Source organism: Dromiciops gliroides, chromosome 1, assembly GCF_019393635.1.
Source record: "Dromiciops gliroides isolate mDroGli1 chromosome 1, mDroGli1.pri, whole genome shotgun sequence".
In the NCBI taxonomy this organism is placed as follows: domain Eukaryota; kingdom Metazoa; phylum Chordata; class Mammalia; order Microbiotheria; family Microbiotheriidae; genus Dromiciops; species Dromiciops gliroides.
Genome location: NC_057861.1, coordinates 680,285,067 through 680,305,236, shown reverse-complemented (window position 1 = coordinate 680,305,236; position 20,170 = coordinate 680,285,067). Strand labels below are relative to the sequence as shown.

General features: G+C 38.7%; 1 protein-coding gene across 4 annotated transcripts in view; it reads right to left on the bottom strand.

Annotated features, from left to right (window-relative positions):
* Positions 1–20,170, bottom strand: part of CCM2 (CCM2 scaffold protein) — a 134,768-nt gene that overhangs the window by 40,737 nt on the left and 73,861 nt on the right. For all 4 annotated transcript variants that reach the window (XM_043986678.1, XM_043986662.1, XM_043986685.1 and 1 more), the window contains exon 2: positions 10,725–10,898. In XM_043986678.1, coding sequence (XP_043842613.1) covers positions 10,725–10,898 — 174 coding nt within the window. The remainder of the gene's footprint in view (positions 1–10,724; positions 10,899–20,170) is intronic.

The window sequence follows — 20,170 nt, the reverse complement described above, 5'->3', positions numbered from 1 at the left end:
CAGACATGTACTAGCCACTTCACCTTTGCCTGCTTCAGTTTTCTCTTCTGTAAAAGGAGGATCATAACAGCACCTACTTCATAGGGTTGTTGTGAAGCTCAAATGAGATGATATTGGTAAAGTGCTGATTAGCTCAGTACCTGCCATATAGCAGGTGCTTAATCAATCCTTGTTCCCTTCCCCTTCCTTGGAGGTCTTCAAGCAATAGCTGCATGGTTGATCACTTGTTCGGTGTGTTATAGCAGGGATTCCTTTTGTATATGGGTAGGAGTAGATGGTTGCCTAGGTCCCTTTAACTCAAATTCTGTGATTTTATAAAATGGAAAAGCTTTTGAACAAACAAAATCAACGTGGTTAAAGTGAGAAGGGAAAGAGTTAACCAGGGAAAAATTCTGGAAAGCAAAAAGTCAGTAGGGAAAGAATCTAAAGAGATCAAAGAAAGGAGGGACCTATATGTACAAAAATATTCATAGCAGCACTTTTTATTGTACCAAGTAATTGGAAACGGGGGAGGGTGCCTATCAGTTGGCTTTGGCTGAACAATTTATGGAAGTATGCTTCTCACTGTCTTGGCAGAGATGACAGACCAGGAGTATAGGATGAGACCTGTATTTAAAATATGCTCCTTTCATGGATTAGTCTTGCTAAATTATGCTTACAAGGAATAGTTTAAACTATTTCTCTGTGTGAGAGGAATTGTTGGGGGGAGATAATGATGTATCTCCACCCCCCAAGGAAAATAAGCACAGAATGTGAAAGAAGGAAAAAAAACAGTCCAAAAGTAAAAACAGTATGGTTCAAGCTGAATTCATAATTCACAGTTCTTTTTTCTGGATACTGAGAACATCTTCTATCATGAGTCCTTTGAAACTGTTTTGGATCGTTGCACTGCTGAGAAGAGCCAAGTCTATCACCATTGTTCATCACACAATGTTGCTGTTACTGTGTACAATGTTCTGGTTCTGCTCCTCTCACTCAGCATCAGTCCACTTAAGTCGTTTCAGGTTTTTCTGAAATCTGCCTACTCATCATTTCTTATAGAACAATAGTATTCCATTACATTCATATACCACAACTTGTTCAGCCATTTCCCAATTGATGGGCATTACCTCGATTTCCAATTCATCCCAAAGAGAGCTGCCATAAATATTTTTGTACATGTGGGTCCTTTTTCCCTTTTCTATGGTCTCTTTGGGATACAGACCTAGCAGTGGTACTACTGGGTCAAAGGGTATGTACAGTCCCAATAGCCCTTTGGGCATAGTTCCAAATTGCTCTCCAGAATGGTTGGATCAGTTCACAGCTCCATCAACAATGCATTAGTATTCCAATTTTTCCACAGCTTCTCCAATGCTTGTTGATGTTTATCAAGTTCAGAGTAACATAAAATAAAAAGAATCCACCATCTACTTCAAGAATTTCTTTGCATGTTTTGTTCTGAACGCAGTTAAAAGAACCTCTTTACTGTTTTTCCTGGCTATAGTCTAATTTACCCCATCTCCTCTACTATCTCTTTTTTTTTTTTAGTGAGGCAGTTGGGGTTAAGTGACTTGCCCAGGGTCACACAGCTAGTAAGTGTTAAGTGTCTGAGGCCGGATTTGAACTCAGGTACTCCCGACTGCACCATCTAGCTGCCCCCTCTACTATCTTTTAAAAACATTTTTATTTTATTATATTTTTTTCAGGGCAATGAGGGTTAAGTGATTTGCCCAGGGTCACATAGCTAGTAAGTGTCAAGTGTCTGAGCCAGATTTGAACTCAGGTCCTCCTGAATCCAGGGCTGGTGCTTTATCCACTGTGCCACCTAGCTGCCCCTTCCTGTACTATCTTTAAGCTTTGAAAGGGCAGGCATACCATGTCTTTTTCATTTTTACATTCTCCATAATACAAAGGACAGTCCTTTTTATAACGAAGGCACTCAAATTTTAATTGAATAAATCAATGAAATAAAATGTTGATAAGTTTATAGAAAACACCAAATTGGTATGAGTTAAAATCAAAAGGGCTTGGTAGGCATTTATAATACACTCTAATAGATCTGAGATTTCATCAATTGAAATTCTACAGCAATGCAGATTGCAATCCATTCATGTTTGCCCATCTTATGCAACTCTTGCCTTGTCTTCCACTTGTCAGTTGGTCAGCAATGAACATTTATCAAGTACCTACTATGTGCCAGGCATTGTGCTAAGGCTAACACACTAGAGGCCTTTCTTGCTTTCTCCCTTTATTGAAAGGCTACCTGAGGAGCAATGTGGCTGTCCACTTGATATTCCTCATCTTGCCACAGTGCCAACCCATCTTATCTTCCTTGATGATATCATTTACTCTTGCCCTTCTTCGAAGTTCCTCAAGGTTATGTGTTATATCATGTGCCTCAACAATGCCCTCTGAAAATCCTTTCTAGATAAAGGGGACACAAAGATAAAAGACAGTCTTTGTTCCTAAGGAGCTTTAATTAAAGCCTGGTAGGACATTGCATTTTCTGTCTGATTTGGTTAGTTTAACTGAATTGTTTTTCTGTACAGGGGATGGCTCATTAAGTTGGGGGGAGAAAAGAGAACTATCTTTATATGCTAAGGTGATTAAAAAACCAAAAGATATAGATATCTTTTCATATAACTAAAAAGGATTTTATTGGGAAGGTGATATTAGTGCAACTATAACACAAAGCAGACTGATCTAAAGGTGCCATAAAGAGAGAGAGAAGAAATTACTTCTTTTAACTGAATGTATCAGGAAAAGTTTTAGGAAGGAGGTAAAATTTTAGCTAAGCCTTGAATGACCAGTTGAATTTCAGAGATGGGCACCATAAGAGAATTAAAAGAAAATTACTTCTGTCTGGGGGATCAGAAAAGATATGAAAGAACTAAAATCTTAGCTAAGCTTTAAAAGATTGGTAGAAATTCAGATATAAGGGTTAAGAGATGTTTATTGTAGATAGCTGAAATAACATGAGCATGGGCCTTGAGGAAGGCAAGTGTAGGATGAATTTGAGAAATAATGAATGAACAGTTCAGTTTGGTTGGACTGAATGATGGATAGTAATGGGGTGTAAACTGGAAAGTTGTGGCCAAACATGTTCCCCATCTTCTGATGAGAGAAGCGATGCACTTAGAGCACAGATCGGGATATTTTTTTTGGACATGGTCAGTTCAGGAATTAATTTTGCTTAAATATATGTGTGTATGTGTATCTATCTATCTATCTATCTATCTATCTATCTATCTATCTATCTATCTATCTATCTATCTATCTACATACATATATAGATATACACACATACATATATAGACACATAAAACATATTTATAGCTATATGTGTATATATGTATGCATACAAACATATTTATAGCTATGTGCCAATCTACATATGTAAGAGGGATTTTGCCTTTCTTTTTTTTCCCGTGCAGGGGGAGAGAAATGGGAAGAAGAAAAGGTAGATTCTCACTGACTGAAAAAAGTTATATTTAATTTTTTTTTAAAAAGAAAGAACAGTACAAAAATATGTATAGCAGCTCTTTTTGTGGTGGCAAAGAATTGGAAATTGAGGGGACGACCATCAATTGGGGAATGGCTGAACAAGTTGTGGGATATGAATGTAATGGAATACTATTGTGCTATAAAAAAATGAGCAGGCAGATTTCAGAAAAACCTGGAAAGACTTACATGAACTGATGCTGAGTGATGTGAGCAGAAGTAGGAGAACATCATACACACTAACAGTAACATTGTGCGATGATCAACTATGACAAACTTAGTTCTTCTCAGCAATTCAATGATCCAAGGCAATTCCAAAAGACTCATGATGGAAAATGCTATCGACATCCCCAAAAAGAACTATGGAGTCTGAATGCAGATTGAGGCATAATATTTCTACTTTGTTTTTGTTTTTTGTTTCTTATGTTCTTTCCCTTTTGTTGTGATTCTTCTTTCATAACATGACTAATGTGGAAATACATTCATATATTGTACATATATAACTGATATCAGATTGCTTGAGGTCTTGGGGAGTGGGAAGGGGAGGGAGAAAAATTTGGAATTCAAAATCTTACAAAATTGAATGCTGAAAACTATCTTCACATGTAATTGGAAAAAAAAATACTATTAAGTGAAAAAAAAAAGAAAGAACCTTGGGGCCAAATTGAAATGTGCCCACGATCTATAAAATCAAGGGGTTGTACCAGATTATCTATAAGTGATATGACATACTAAAAAAATGTGGTTCAGTAGACAATAGGTTGTCCCTGAAGTTTTTTTTTGGGGGGGGGGGCAGTGGGGGTTAAGTGACTTGCCCAGGGTCACATAGCTAGTAAGTGTCAAGTGTCTGAGGCCGAATTTGAACTCAGGTACTCCTGACTCCAGGGCCGGTGCTTTATCCATTGTGCCACCTAGCTGCCCCTGGCTTTTTTTTTTTTTTTCAAAGAAGTTTTGTTTCTTTCCAGTCTTCCCAATCCTTGTCCCACTTCAGCCATCTGAAATGTTGATTGGGATCCCTGGTGACCTTTAAGCCAGATCACAAATAGTTAGGTAGTAAGCTTATAGGGAGAAAAGAGAAACATTGAATACAGACCACACTTTGAAGAAGTCTGGCAGTTGTAACCATTGGAATGATGCCACCTGCTGGAGACTTACTGTAGGAAAGCTCCGCCATGAGGAGAAGGCGTCTGAGGGCAAGCCATGTGGCTTTTCTTTGGCGTCAGGAAATGACATTTGCTTATGGGAGGAAGAAGGGGCAAGGTTGGCTCTCCCGCTTTTTTTCGTCAGGACTCTGGTGGAAAGTGGAGCTAAAAATGCACTCTCCCTTTGATAGATAGATGAATCTAGGCCTTTCTCTCTCCACCAAATGCTTATTCTCCTTAATAAATGCTTAAAAATCTAAACTCTTGCTAAAGCTTATAATTTACTGGCAACCACTCATTAGATTTTTAGATAATATAGCTAGAATTTTAGCCCCTTATACAGTGAAAGAAAGATTAGACTATTACTGGGAGTGGAAGAGGGGGAGGGAGGAGGGAGAAATGGGGTTAGGATAAATGGGACAATCACATTCACAAGCAAAGGAAAAGTCAATCATCAGAAAGTTTAAGAATATAAGAGATCCAGGATAACTTATAGGTAAGGTTTAGGAGGCAACTGGAGGGGGACACTTCTAATAGCAACCCACCTTAATAGAGTGTTTTCAGATTTGCCAAGCACGATGCCCACAGTAACAGTGTAAAGCCAACGTAAATAACATCATTTCACAGACCGGAAAACAGAGGCTCTGAGAGGTAGAATACAAGGCAGATATTCTGGTCCCAGGTCTTGAGCTTCATCTACTGTGTCATATCACCACTCACATATTTCTAGCTTTGATACAGGAGAGAAGGAAGATCTGGGGAGACAGGCATGCTGTGGACTGAAGCTATGGGAGCCCAAGGTGCCCAGCCTGGAGGCCTGTGCTATGTAGCACCAGTCTTGCTGTGGGGTTCTGGCAAAACTACTGTGCTTCTGGCTCTGGTTTTCTTCATTTGTAAGAGGAGAGGTTGGACTACCCTCCCAGATCTAATATTGCTGCCTCTAGGATTCCGGGAAGTTTTGATAAAGAGAGGTAAGATGGGGGCATTGAGACAACAACATAACCCTTAGTTGTAGTCAAGTTCGTCTTCTAAGAGTTGGAAAAGTACGGTAATAATGAATAATACTATGGATCAACTGATACAAATCTATTGATGTGAGTCTTCTTCATGCAAGTAACAACCACCTTTGGTAAGCATACATTTGTTAAGAATGTTCAGATGAGGGGGCGGCTAGGTGGCGCAATGGATAAAGTGCCGGCCCTGGATTCAGGAGTACCTGAGTTCAAATCTGGCCTGAGACACTTGACACTCACTAGTTGTGTGACCCTGGGCAAGTCACTTAACCCCCATTGCCCCACCTCCCACAAAAAGAAAAAAACATAATCTGAGAAGAATGATCAGATGACTAAAGAAGATTTTTGTTGTTGGTATACTTTCTTTCTTTTTTTTCCCCCCAGAGCAATGAAAGTTAAGTGACTTGCCCAGGGTCACACAGCTAGTGAGTGTCAAATGTCTGAAGCTGGATTTGAACTCAGGTCCTTCTGAATCCAGGGCTGGTGCTTTATCCACTTCACCACCTAGCTGCCCCTGTTGTTATAACTTTCAAGAGATACTGTATAATATTGATTCACATATGGGATATACCTTGTTGGAAGATAGCCTCTCAGGTAGCGTTTTTGCCTGTATAAATCAAATGCTTTTAAACTGGTCAACAATCAATAAGTTGGGAGATGAAGAGTCCTAGCCGAGATATTACAAAACTAGGAGATATACACATCGTCGGGAATCACATGTAAGCAAACTAAAAGTCTTGCCATAAGAAAGCAATTTGATTATTTTCCTTTTCACTCTCAACTCAACTCATGAATCCCATGAACAACAACATACCCATGAGAGTCTTTGGTAAATACAATGCTCATCAGAAAATCCTTTACTTCAAGTTGCTATTCCCTCCAATGGAGCATATCACAATTTATCCATGCCTCTTTGCTTGTTTGTATTCTTCCAAAGACCATCTCAACAGCCTGGAGATCTTCCTCTAGGTCTTTTTATATTTTATGGATAGCAGTAAAACAATCAGACTTATGTTATCCCCAGCTCTTGACATGTTTTTCCCAAACATATATTTCCTCAATAATAATCCTCATGTCACTTCACTGGAAATAAGCTGTAGTCTACTTATGCCTAACATTTGCCATCACTTTACAGGTTACTTACATTTCTGATTCTTCAGAAGCTATGTGTAATGTTATAGGATTTATGAACATACAACATAAATGGGAGGGCATTTATGTTTAAAGAAAACAAAATGAAAACGGAATCTTTGTGCCAGAGTAGCTTGAGACTGTTAAAAGCACATTACAATTTTCCAAAAGCAAGTAAACCTGCTCTCTCCTCCTATTCTATTCTGAATTTGACTCACTGTCCATCTGAAGTACCTGTGCCAGACTTTATGTATGGAGGAATAACTTGGTATAATGGTACTCCTAATGCCTGTCACAGTCTTACAAAAGACATTTTTTCATCTCTTTGTACCTACTGTCATCAGCATGTACCAATTGTTATTTCTATGGTAATCACTGTTCTCTCCAAGAAGGTCTTGTAATGTTATAAAAATTATTACACACATCTCAAAGACTGTCTTGTTGAAAATAAGAGGTGAAAATGGGTAGACTTTCAAATATAATTCTCTATAGCTGATTACAACTCTATAGTCCTAACTGCTACACATATTATTTCCAGTCTTCAGAGCATTTACTAGGGGAAAAGTATAGCACAGAGTGGGCTTCAACTCTGATCTCTGTCACTAACTAGTTACATGATCTCGGGCTACCCGTTTAATTCTCTTGAGCTTCAGTTTCCAATAATTTCTGTAAAATGGGGATAATAATACCGATACTATCCATCTTTCAGGTCCATTGTGAGGCTTGCATGAAATAAGGGACTTTGTAATAATTCTATACAAATATATGTTGTCTTCATTATTATTATTATTTGCTAGAAGGCCGTCATTTTAATATCCTAAGCAATGTTCCACAAAACTAAATCCCTGCTCTTTGATGCTAAGGAGTTATTTGTTCCCTGCTCATAAATGCCCTTTCCCTTCTAAGGCCACAATCTTCAATTGGAAGGTGAACCCATTTCTCATCTCCGCCATCCTCTACTTTGCCCCAAGTGCTTAGATTTCAAATTCACTGGAGATACATAGTTTCACTGTCTGCAGTGGTCCTTTTCTGGCCCCTCTCGGGAGCTAGTGCCTTCCCTTCTCCCATTAACTTCCATCTACCCTGCATATATCATACACATACCTACTTCTTTGTATGCTGTCTCTTCCATTCAAATGTACACTCCTTGAGGGCAGGCAGGGAGTATTTTTTAATCTCTCTTTGTAACTCTAGCACTTGGCACACAGTAAATACTTAAAAATAAGTGCTTGTTGATTAATCTTACAGATGAGAAAACTGAGGTTGAGAGACATTAAGTGACTTGCCTAGGGTCATATAGTTAGTAAGAGTCTGAGGGAAGATTTGAAATCAGGTCTTACTCTGGTTCCCATTCACCTGCTGGACTCCCCTGGAACTGAAAACCGGTCTTCAGTAGCAGAATAAAGACTACAATCAATAGGGAATAGATGAATGCATTGCTCAGATAGTAGCTAGACTTCTTTGGACCGATCTATAATCTGAGGGAGAAGAACAATGAATTCCAGAGCTGGGACCATTCATTCACCCTGAAACTTTACCTCTGCCACTGCTGCCTATTCTTCCTCTTTAATCTCCTCTGGATCCCTAGAGAATTAAAGATCAAGCATGATCTTGATAATGGTGCCACATATATGCATGACTTCCTAAGTATCTACCACATGAGACCTACTAGGCTACTTTGTTGTTACCTGGAATGGCAAGGTCCACGTTATCACAGCATGTCTGTGTTACACAGTACAGTAGTTGGGAGGTTAACATAGGATGCTTCTTCTAAAGGCTAATTTTTTTTTGTTTATTTGTTTTTTGTTGGTTTTTTTTTTTGGTGGGGCAATGAGGGTTAAGTGACTTGCCCAGGGTCACAAAGCTAGTAAGTGTCAAGTGTCTGAGGTCAGATTTGAACTCAGGTCCTCCTGAATTCAGGGCTGGTGCTTTATCCACTGTGCCACCTAGCTGCCCCTAAAGGCTAATTATTAACCCCAAGTTAAAGAACCACCGAAGAGGTTCCTGAAAAGCTGCCTGGATCTGGGTATGAAACATCCAGAAATGAGTATGCCACAGGAGGCAATAGGAAACCCAAAAAGTGCCCTGGTACAGGGTAAGTCTTCCTAGGGGAAATAATGCTTATAGCAGGTAGCTTTTTAATAGAACAATGGAATAAACCAGCAAGAGTTTTTCCAGGTTCTCTTCAGATTTATGATGTAACTTCTGTTACTCTTTCTTTTGTAGATATAATAATACCATTTCCATCATGTTCACAAACTCTGAAGTTCCTTTATTTGATCATAATTGGATGTCCTTCCATCTCTCTCTCTGCCTTATGACTTCAAATCCTGTTCTTCATCCTCACCATGATCTCCAATCCCACCACCCTTCAGTTTTTTCCCCAAACACTGGGAAACCAGGAAAGCCAAGAGTTGTGGTAGCTGTAGGAATGGAAAAAAGGGGTTGGACTAGGATGTTGTGAAGGTAAAAATGGTAGGATCTGGCAACTGACTGGATATGTGGGGTGAGGGAGAATGAGGAGCTGAGGATAATGTAAAGGTTACAATCCTAAGAGAATGGAAAGACTGATATCTTGACAGAAATAGGGAAATTTGGAAGAGGAGAGACTTTAGGGAGGAAAAGATGATGAGTTAAGTTCTAGTCTTGGTGGGTTTAAGACATCCAGTTATAGTTATCCAGTTTGAAATGTCTAATAGGCAATTAAAGATGAAATAAAAGCAAAACATGAATAGGAAATCTATCAAGGAGCATTCTGAATTTAGATCCATAGCCATTATCTCTACTAGTGATAAAATTCAATAGAAATTATCAATTCAGAAGGCTATACAGGGTCAAGCTAAACAGGACTGTGGCTAGTAGGTGATTAATAAATATTTCTTGGATAAATGACTGATTAAATGATATTAATTCTACAAATATGAACTTGGATTACAAAGAGAAAAACTCTCTAGATTAAGTGGAACAAGGCAAAGGGAACAGATAAAGCTTCTTTTCTAAATCCAATAGCTATAGTTAATAAGAAGGGCTTGGGGCAGCTATGTGGTGCAGTGGATAGAGCACTGGCCCTGGAGCCAGGAGGGCCTGAGTTCAAATCCAGCCTCAGACACTTAACACTTACTAGCTATGTGACCCTGGGCAAGTCACTTACCCAATTGCCTCACCAAAAACAAAAATCCAAAAAAAAAAAAAAAGGGCCTAATTTCCTTTTAAGTATAAATTTCTCAGTGGTAGCATTTTTCTTTTAATGAGTTGACTATGCTCTGACCTGGGTGTGGGGAAAAGGCTACCTAATCTCCTTGCCTTGTTCTGTAGGCCCTGTGAAAGAGATTTCAGGTTTTGGTCTGTTTCAATTGTCCTTTTCAGTTCTGGGGGCAGTTAGTGGAGTTCCAGCCATAGTGACCCGAGAGGCAGGATCCCAGCCTGGATGCTGCTGTCAGCCAAGTAGGGCTTTGGACTCAGAGCTTGGTGAGATGATGCCAGAGAATTAAGTTCAGCTGTTAAACTAATGACCCTCCTCTCTGCAGAAGAAGCTGAGTTTTAGGGAGGACTGTGCCCCTTATGGTTGCTATACTTTTGAAGTAAATATTCTTTTGTGAAAGGTAATTTGACTATTAAGTAGTTAAACAGAACTAGAATGCTGGAGACCACTCCCCAAACTGAGGAACAGTATCCGATGGCAGACATTAGAAACCACCAAATCCCCTTGAAGGGACCAAAGAACCCTGAAGGGTGAAACGTAACATACCTGGCCTTTGAATGGGGTGGGGAGAAGAGTAATCACTGTCACATAATTTGCCATTTTTGTGTGTGTAGGCAAGGGGGTGACTTTGTTGTTAAAAGATGATTTTGAAATTCCAGGGTCAACTGAGGTTTAAAAAAAAAGTCCATTTGCTTATACAAATTATATATATTTATACATATACAATTATTTCCTGTTTTCACCATCACTACTTACCTTCACTTCCTTTTCAATATAGTCATTTAACAGTATATCTGGTTCAACTCTATCAGGCAGAGATAGCACCACAGTATGAAGAGGGCGTCTTTCTGTGACCTTCTCATGGGCCTTCTTATCCCGACCCTTTTCTCCTTTTAGAAAAACTCGCTTAAATGGTGACACAATTCCAGGCTGTTGGAAAAAAGATGGCAATGTTTGGCTTCTTGACACTTAAAAATTGTTTTGTAACAGATAAGATTAATGAATAAATGACCAAACCAACACTAAGAGATTCCCTAGTCAACTATAAACAGGTAATTACTGGGCAAGTGGGAAAAAATGTTGAGTCCATAGCCAACATAATACTGACTTTTGGTCCTCAGGATAACAGAATGCTAAGATTAAAATCGGGGCTGTCATTGCTGCCTTCTGGGTTAACAAAAAGGCCTCATTATTCAATTGTTCATACCCTTGCAAATCAATGACCAGTTATTTTGCAAAGTATAAGAAATATTTGCTGGCAAGAAGACAGGAAAAAAGTTTGTTTTTTCCTGGATGATTAAGAATGTAGTACTCTATCCATTTCTCATCTATTTCATTTAGGGGATGCTGGGAAGGCAGAGTGTGAAGTGTAGCCCAACGCTGGCAACTATTTGAAAATTAATGGAAAGTACCAAGGACAAGACTTCATTGTCATTCCATATTCATTATGTAAACAAGCATTTAGCTCTCTAAATGTAACTGTGAATGTTGCCTAAGGGAATAAAAAATAAACACAACATTGCAGAACAAGGCATGGTATTACATTCTCGATGGCACTACAAATGAAAAAAGTTGATCAAACAGAACCTTTTACCATTAGAAAACTACAAGATATTTGAATTAATCTGGCATCTCAGAAAGCACTTCTTTTCTTTTTTCTTTTTTTCCCTTTTAGTGAGGCAATTGGGGTTAAGTGACTTGCCCAGGGTCACATAGCCAGTAAGTGTTAAGTGTCTGAGGTGGGATTTGAACTCGAGTTCTCCTGACTCCAGGGCCGGTGCTCTATCCACTGAGCCATCTAGCTGCCCCTAGCACTTCTTTTCTTACTATAAGTTCTCTCCAAAATGCCTCATCAACTCTAATTCAATTACCATCTCTATGTATATTGTGTGTACTATACACGCGAGAGCTAAATCTCTCTCCTGAGCTCCAATCCCACATCACTGTCTATTGGACACTTCATACTGGATATTCCATGGGCATTTCAAACTTAATAAGACTAAAACAGAACTCATTATCTTCTCCCAAAAAACTGTTGTTCCTTTGTTCTCAAAGAGGACCATGACACCGGGGAAGTGATGTCATGACTTGCAGTGAATTGGATTTAAGTGAGACAGGGCTGTGCCAAGTCATCAACTGAGCTCACTCTCTCCTCTGGAGCCATCTAGGTCCAGTGGCAAAGATATACATCAGGATGACTGCAGATGGCCCCCTCTCTAACCCATCCCCCAAAACTACCTGTTTTCTGAACCTCCCTAATACTGCTGAAAGCACCACCATTCTTCAAGTCACTCAGGTTCTCAACTTTGATGTAATCCTCAATTCCTCATTCATCCCTAAATACCCAATCAGTTGCTTCCTCTTGCTTTAATCTCTATCTCTCAGATATATTGCCTTGTTTTCATTCACACAGACATCACTCTAGTTTGGGCCTTCATCCCCTCTCTCCTAGACCAACTTTGCTATTCGGTCTTCTTTCCTTAATGACTCTAATCCATCTTCCAAACAACGACCAGAGTGATTTTCCTAAAATGTGGGTCACTCTGTGTACTTGATGTTTAACTCCAGTGGCACCTTAATACTTCTAGTATCATTCTAGTGTATTAACTCCTCTTTTGGCAATTAAACTTCATCAACCTGACTCAAACCTACCTTTCTAGTCTTTTGGCACGCTGCCTCCTCCATGTAATGATCTATGTTCTGGCCATAATGGCTTTCTGTGCTTCTGCACTTGCTTCCCCCGGGCCTGGAATGTTCTTCCTCCTTCCTACATACATGGCTGTAATCCCTGGTTTCCCTTCATACTCAGGTCGAGCCTCTCTTGCACAAAGCTTTTTCCTGGCCCCATCTGACTAGCACAGCACCCCCTTCTAAGGTTAATTGATCACTAAGACCTCCCAGAGAAAGTAAAAGTCCTCCTTTGGATCCTGACCCCTCCTATTTTTCCAGTCTTCTTCACACTCACTTCCCTACAAGTACACTGGCCTGGCAAGAGTTAGAGATGCCAAGAGGTGGGGAGCAGGAGGAATTGTTTGCATGCTGTCTCCTCCAACTGCTCTTGAGGGCAGAGACTATTTGCCTTTATTTGTAACCCCAGTACAGGCAGTGGGGAGTGTAGGGCGTGAGGTTGTGCAAAGGGGGATAACAAGTAGGACATTCTGCCTGGAAGATAGTCTGGAAGGGCTTTAAGTGCTAGATACAGAGTTTTGTTCACACGCCCAGTGAAGACAGAGCGGTCTCATACTGGTTAATGTGTATCTGCTCGGCCATACCCAACTCAGTGTCTGGCGAAGCCTATTTTACAGGTTTAGATGACCAACAGTCTGGTCTCTGAGGTTTTGTTTTAAACCTGAGAGTCATCATGTATTTGGGGCACAGAGGCTTTTTAATAAAACCAAGCTCCCAATGGCAACGTCTCATGACAGATCATTTGAATTTTTTGATAATTTATTTAGGAGTGAATCTAAAAACCCCACCACTTACTGGTGGGATGTATTACAAGGGGGTGCTGGAGCCAGACTGAACTGGCATTTACAAGCGAGGAAAATGTCAAACAATACAGGCCAGGGCTCGATTTATTGCTCTGTTGATTGTCTAGAAGGAAGGCCCGGAGAAAATGTCAATGTACATTTACACTTATGTCATGGGGCATATTTTATAAGAGCTTGTTGTTAAACATTTACCAGCATTACAATGGCTGTAACCTGTGAAAGTCATGGTGATACTAAACCATAAGGAGAAAGCTACAAAGGTTTATAGAGTTTGTATGTGGAAACCATAGCCCTGTGATTTGGCCGTTCTTTTTTGGTGTAGCAAATGAACTCTTCTCCTTCCCCCTGATTAGACTAGTGTTGAGATGGGGGTGTGACTCCCCTCCTCCATAATAAACTTCCTCCAATAGTTGTTTCATCATTCTTTTTCCTCAATGATGCATCTGACTTTTTCATTTAAGAGGGAATCTTTCATGTTCTTAGAATTGTAGCTCTCTTAACAGGGATAATCGTTCAATCTAACATTATGAGTTAGTTCCAAGAAAACAGTGGTAGAAGAAATATAGGAAGAAATTCCTTAGAAACAATGTCATATACGTGCAAAATGAGTGGCAAGTGGAACAATGTTGCACAGAGGTCTCTGCTGGGGCTCGGCTAAGATGTCACTGAAATTACTTGGTAAGGGCAAATTTACAGGGGTTATGTCTTCGTAGGGTACTCCCAATATTAGATAGAGGGCATTTCTAGAAATAGCTTATTAAAGCAGCTTGTACTAATTTGCCTTTACTTTCCTCAAAGTTCAGACATTGATGAAACTCCTAAGGCAACTAAGGAGATTCAAACGAAAGTAAGATATGGTCCCTTCCACTTCAATAAGCTGCCCTGAAGCAACTAATATATGTCATAAATCAGTACATATTTAACTTCAAAATGATGAGAATTATAATGACTAATATTTATAAAATGCTTCAAGATACTTTATACATATATATATACACATATATATATATATACATATATATAATACATAAATGTGAATGAATTGCCCCACCTCATCCATGTTATATAATCATTTAAAGCTTGTAATGCTTAAACTACACTTCCCCAGTTTCTTAGATTGCCATAATATTTTTTATAAAGCTTTAATAAAATAATTTCCCCTCTTCCTATCTGTCATTCTGTTAGAGTAGAACAGACCAATCTGATTTGAGTTACTCTTTATCCAAAGTATCCTTATTTATTCATTCATTTATTCAAATTACTGTTCCCAAGGAAATGACAGTTTGTTCCTTATTCAGTTAGACAATCCTTAGCTGGTCAATTATTACACAGTCAACAAGCATTTATTAACTGCTTACTATGTGCAAGAGACAGCTCGGTGGCACGGTGGATCAAGTCCTGGGGCTAGGGTCAGTTCAAATTTGGCCTCAGATACTTTCTACCTTGTGTGGCCCCTGGGCAAGAGACTTGACCCTATTTCCCTCTTGCCAAGAAATGGGGTCACAGAGTTGGACATGACTGAAAAACAACTGAACATATCCCAGGGATTCTGAGAGCTATGTATACAATGCAAGGTGGTCCTGGCCTGTCCTCAAAGATCTCATATTCAAATAAGGGAGACAACATTTAAGCAAGTATGTACATACAGGATATATGGAGTGTAAATGGAATGTTATTTCAGAGAAAATGGGCAGCAGTGGGAGGAGCAAGGAAAGGGTTCCTGCAGAATGTAGGATTTTAGCTGTATCTTAAAAAGGAATCAAGAGAAATCAGGAGGTGAGAAGGATGATCAATTCAGGCTTGGGGGACTGCCAGTGAAAATGCATGGAGTTGTGAGATATAGTGTTATGTGCAAGGAACAGAAAGAACTCCAGTTTTGTTGGGTCACAGAAGGGAGAAAGGTATAAAAAGATTGGAAAGATATAAAGAAGTCAAGTTACAAAGGGCTTTAAATGTCAGAGGAATTTATAGTTGATCCTGGAGGTAATAGGAACAACTGGAGATTACTGAGTGAGAGAGGAAAGTGGTCAGACCTGTGCTTTAGGGAAATCATTTTGGGAGCTATTCAGCTCTATTCAGAGAGGATGGTTTGGGGTGAAGAGATCCGAGGCAGGAAGACCAAATGACTGACTTGTAAAAGGCTATGCCAGGAGAGCACACATTTCTGGCAGTGGTGACAGAAAGACTTTGAGAAGTAGTCTAGGTCTTTCTGAGGACCTGCCTACTTTCTGTGACTCATCATTAGGAGGCTTACTATTAGGCAATGATTTTTTTAAGCATGGCAATCCAAGAAATGTAGAAAACACAAAATGGCTCTGAGTCTTAAGCAGTCACTTACACATTAGCAGTGATAGCGGTAGGAGGTGGAGTGGGGTGGGAAAAGGGATAGAGAATGACAAGAATCATATGATTTTTAGACATCAATAAGCATTAATTCAACTGCTGGTCCTCTAAATGTGAGAGCCTTGTCCTATGACCAATGACTCAGCATACTACTAGGGAACTGAACAATATCAATATTTACATTCTTACTATAAATGAAACTAAAAGATAAAAGGAAGTTACAGCTAAATTAAAGGATGGTTCACAGGTTTTCTTTGGAGAGGTAAATAAAGGGTTGTTGGACTTGGTTACTTGGTTTCCCTCAATATCTTCAAAATCATGCTACTTGAAGGATGTTTCGTCCTTCTTTTATTGTAGATGGGTTTTTTTGTTTTGTTTTTTGGTGGGGCAATGAGGGTTAAGTGACTTGCCCAGGGTCACACAGCTAGTAAGTGTCAAGTGTCTGAGGCCAGTTTTGAACTCAGGTCCTTCTGAATCCAGGGCCAGTGCTTTATCCACTGTGCCACCTAGCTGCCTCCCCCCCCCCCCATCCTTCCTTAAGTATCCTTGAGTCTAGTCCAGCCACCCAGCTCTTTCCAGCTTTTCTTTCAGGGTTGATTGCACTTCCTCACAAAGCACATCCTTGGCTGTCTTGGTAGAGTCCACAGGGGGATCTTGTCTACTTTTTCTCTGTTGTCCTTCCAGTCTTACTCCTAAATGACCTTTGGATGACTTTACTTAGTTGAATCTCTGTCTAAACTTTCTGGAAACTTGTTTTTTCCTCAACTATTTTAAGAAGTAACACTGTTCATAATCTTCCACCATCCCTTGTATAAATTTTACAAACAAGTTTGTTCTAACTCAGTGTTTGCCCTTGGTTTCTCTAATGGGCAAAGAGACTAAGTATTTCCTGGCTGAAAGAGCATGTTGGTTCTCTTGGACTCACTATGTTTGTTGTTTGAATTTTATCATTTAAACTTTTTCTGTGTCCTTTCTTTTATCTGTTTTTCATTTTTAAAGGAGACCAATGGGATAAGAATTTACTATTTGGTAAAAATTCTTAGGAAAACTGGAAAGCAGTCTCACAGAAACTAGGTAGAGACCAATATCTTACACCATTTACCAAGATATGATCAAAATGAATACATGACCTAGATATTAAGGGAGATATCACAGGTAAATCAGAACAGCATGGAACATATTACCTATCAGATTTATCAATAGAAAAATTTATGAATAAACAAGAGAGCACTGTGGGATGTAAAATGGATAATTTTGATTAGTCAAATAAAAGGTTTTTTGTACAAATAAAACCAATGTAGCCAAGATTAGAAGGAAAGAAGAAAATTGGTAAAAAAAAATTATGGTCAGTTTCTCAGATAAAGGTATAAATATATAGAGAAAAGAGTCAAATTTATAAGAATAAGTCACTTCCCAATTAATAGATGGTCAAAGGATATGAACAGGCAGTTTTTAGAAGAAATTAAAGCTATAGCTAGTCATATGAAAAATGCTCTAAATCATGATTGATTAGAGCAATGCAAATTAAAACAACTCATATCCATCAAATTGGCTAAAATGATAGAAGGGGAAAATGACAAATGTTGGAGGAGACATGGAAAAACTGAGACATTGATACACTGTAAAGATAGTTTTCAACATTCATTTTTTTTGTTTGTTTTGTTTTTTTAGTGAGGCAATTGGGGTTAAGTGACTTGCCCAGGGTCACACAGCTAGTAAGTGTTAAGCGTCTGAGGCCGGATTTGAACTCAGGTACTCCTGATTCCAGGGCCGGTGCTCTATCCACTGCGCCACCTAGCTGCCCTTCAACATTCATTTTTAAAAGATTTTAAATTCCAAATTTTTTCCCTCCCCCCTCCAGAAGCCAGCAAGCAATCTGATAGACGTTATACATTACAGTCATTTAACTCATATTATTAACCTTTTAACCTTTTCTTCATCACTTTCTTAAGTGTACACCAGAGGTGTTAAACTTTGTCCACTAAATTAGAATGTAATTAGGAAATATTTAACAAAATAAAAATGTAATACCACATAGATAATGTTAATTTGTGGTTTTCTAAGTAAATATGTAGCCTATAGGGATCCTGTTTCTATTTGAGTTTGACACCACTGGTCTAGACAATTAAGAAAGCAATAATTCAAGACTGATTTATATAGCATTTGTCAATTTTCCCAGTGGTAAATGCTCATAATGAAAATTTAACAATCAACTCTTCTGAGCTGGGACAAGCTAGCTCCTAAGCGAAATTCTGATGAAATGAACATTCTCAGTCCTGGAGAAATGAGAAAGAAACACTCTCTTTGAAAAGATTGGGCTATGAATATGGAATGCAGTATATACTGTGTGGATATGTATATATGTGCTGTCAGGTTTCACTTAAAATGCTACTCTTTGCTATGAGGAACGGTTTATTAAGGGCAGAATAAGATGAAATGACTTGTGAAAACAGAAACTACCAATAAAACTCTGAAAAATAAATTTTAGGGGCAGCTAGGTGATGCAGTGGATAAAGCACCAGCCCTGGATTCAGGAGGACCTGAGTTCAAATCCGGCCTCAGACACTTAACACTTACTAGCTGTGTGACCCTGGGTAAGTCACTTAACCCCAATTGCCTGACCAAAAAAACCAACCAAACAAAAGAATGACATGAAATTATAATAACTACACTTCACCTCAAAGAAGAATTTGGTGAATACACCTTCTTTTCTTTGCAGAGGTCAAAGACAATGTGATGGACACTGCATAAAAATGTTAGACTCATCTGATATGCTGATTACTAGTTTCTCCTCCATTTTTATTATTATTGGTCATATGAGATAACTCTCTGGAAGAGAGAGGGAAGAAGGATATGTTGGGAAATGAAGGTGATGGAAAAACAAAAGATAACAATATTTTTAAAAGGTTGCTGAATTTACAACAATATACTTATTATAAAAATTCAAAGATACATGTCTACTGGCCAAAGGTAGTATCTGAAATTGAGATAAGTTAATCAAACAACTAGCAAATAGGCCTCTTTCCTCATCTGTAAAATGAGTAGGTTCATTTACTCATTTCTAGGGTCCCTTTAAATTCTAACAATCCATGACTGTATTTTTCTTAATAATCACCTAATATGCTAGGCACTATACCTAGCAAACCTAATCACCAGAACATTGCTTTCTTTCTTTTTTCTTTTTTCTTTGCAGGGCAATGGGGGTTAAGTGACTTGCCCAAGGTCACACAGCTAGTAAGTGTCAAGTGTCTGAGGCTGGATTTGAACTCAGGTACTCCTGAATCCAGGGCCGGTGCTTTATCCACTGTGCCACCTAGCCGACCCCAGAATATTGCTTTCTAATGCAGAACTTTAAAGCAAAAGGAATTAAATGTCCTGACTTTAAGGGATATTTTTATCTAGTTATAACATAATATGGTGCTACTCTTCTACACATATATAATGCCGCAGAGAGCAGAACAGCTGTGTTTTGTTTTCTTCTTCTTTTTTTTTTTTTGGCGGGGCAATGAGGGTTAAGTAACTTGCCCAGGGTCACATAGCTAGTAAGTGTCAAGTATCTGAGGCTGGATTTGAATTCAGGTCCTCCTGAATCTAGAGCCAGTGCTTTATCCACTTCACCACCCAATAGCTGTGTTTTCCAGGAAGGATGCTTTCTCTTTTATACCATGCCACAGACACACTAAGGAATTCTTCATCTCCAACTCTCCTCCTTTGAGATTCCATGAACAACACCATTCTTCCGTTTCTACTTAATATTACATAATCCTTCATTCTAATAGGCTCTCATTGATAACATTTTAATTTGGTTGTTTCTGAATGGCATATCATGCCATAATGGTGATGACATGACCTCAAAATAATGTAGGATATGTTACACAAAGTCAACAAATGTTTACTAAGTGCCAATTTCTATATGCAAAGGAGTGCTGCCCACACTAATTTAAAAGATTTTAATAATAGCTTCAAGTTTACAAAACTCAAGAACTAATTTATAGTATCTACAAATTTTCTGTAGTCAGCTGAGTCCTTATCCATGATATGGAATTTGGTTAGTTTTAATCAAAAGCAGTGACATTTTTGGAACTCAGAATAATACTATCTTCTTCCTGATTTTTTGCCTCAATAATTTATCATAAAACTCTGGATAGACAGATATTATCTCTCTACCCATTAACTATACCACACCATTTACAAGAAAGCTGAGTAAATTCCAAAAAACAATTATCTGTAAACCCTCAATCTCACAAAAGAATATCTATCCAAAAACATAAATTGTTTAGTGCAGAAAATTTAGCAGATTCAATGAAATAGTCTGATCAAATCTTTTCAAAGCAATGGAGACTCTGAGATTAGCCCAACTTTGCCAAC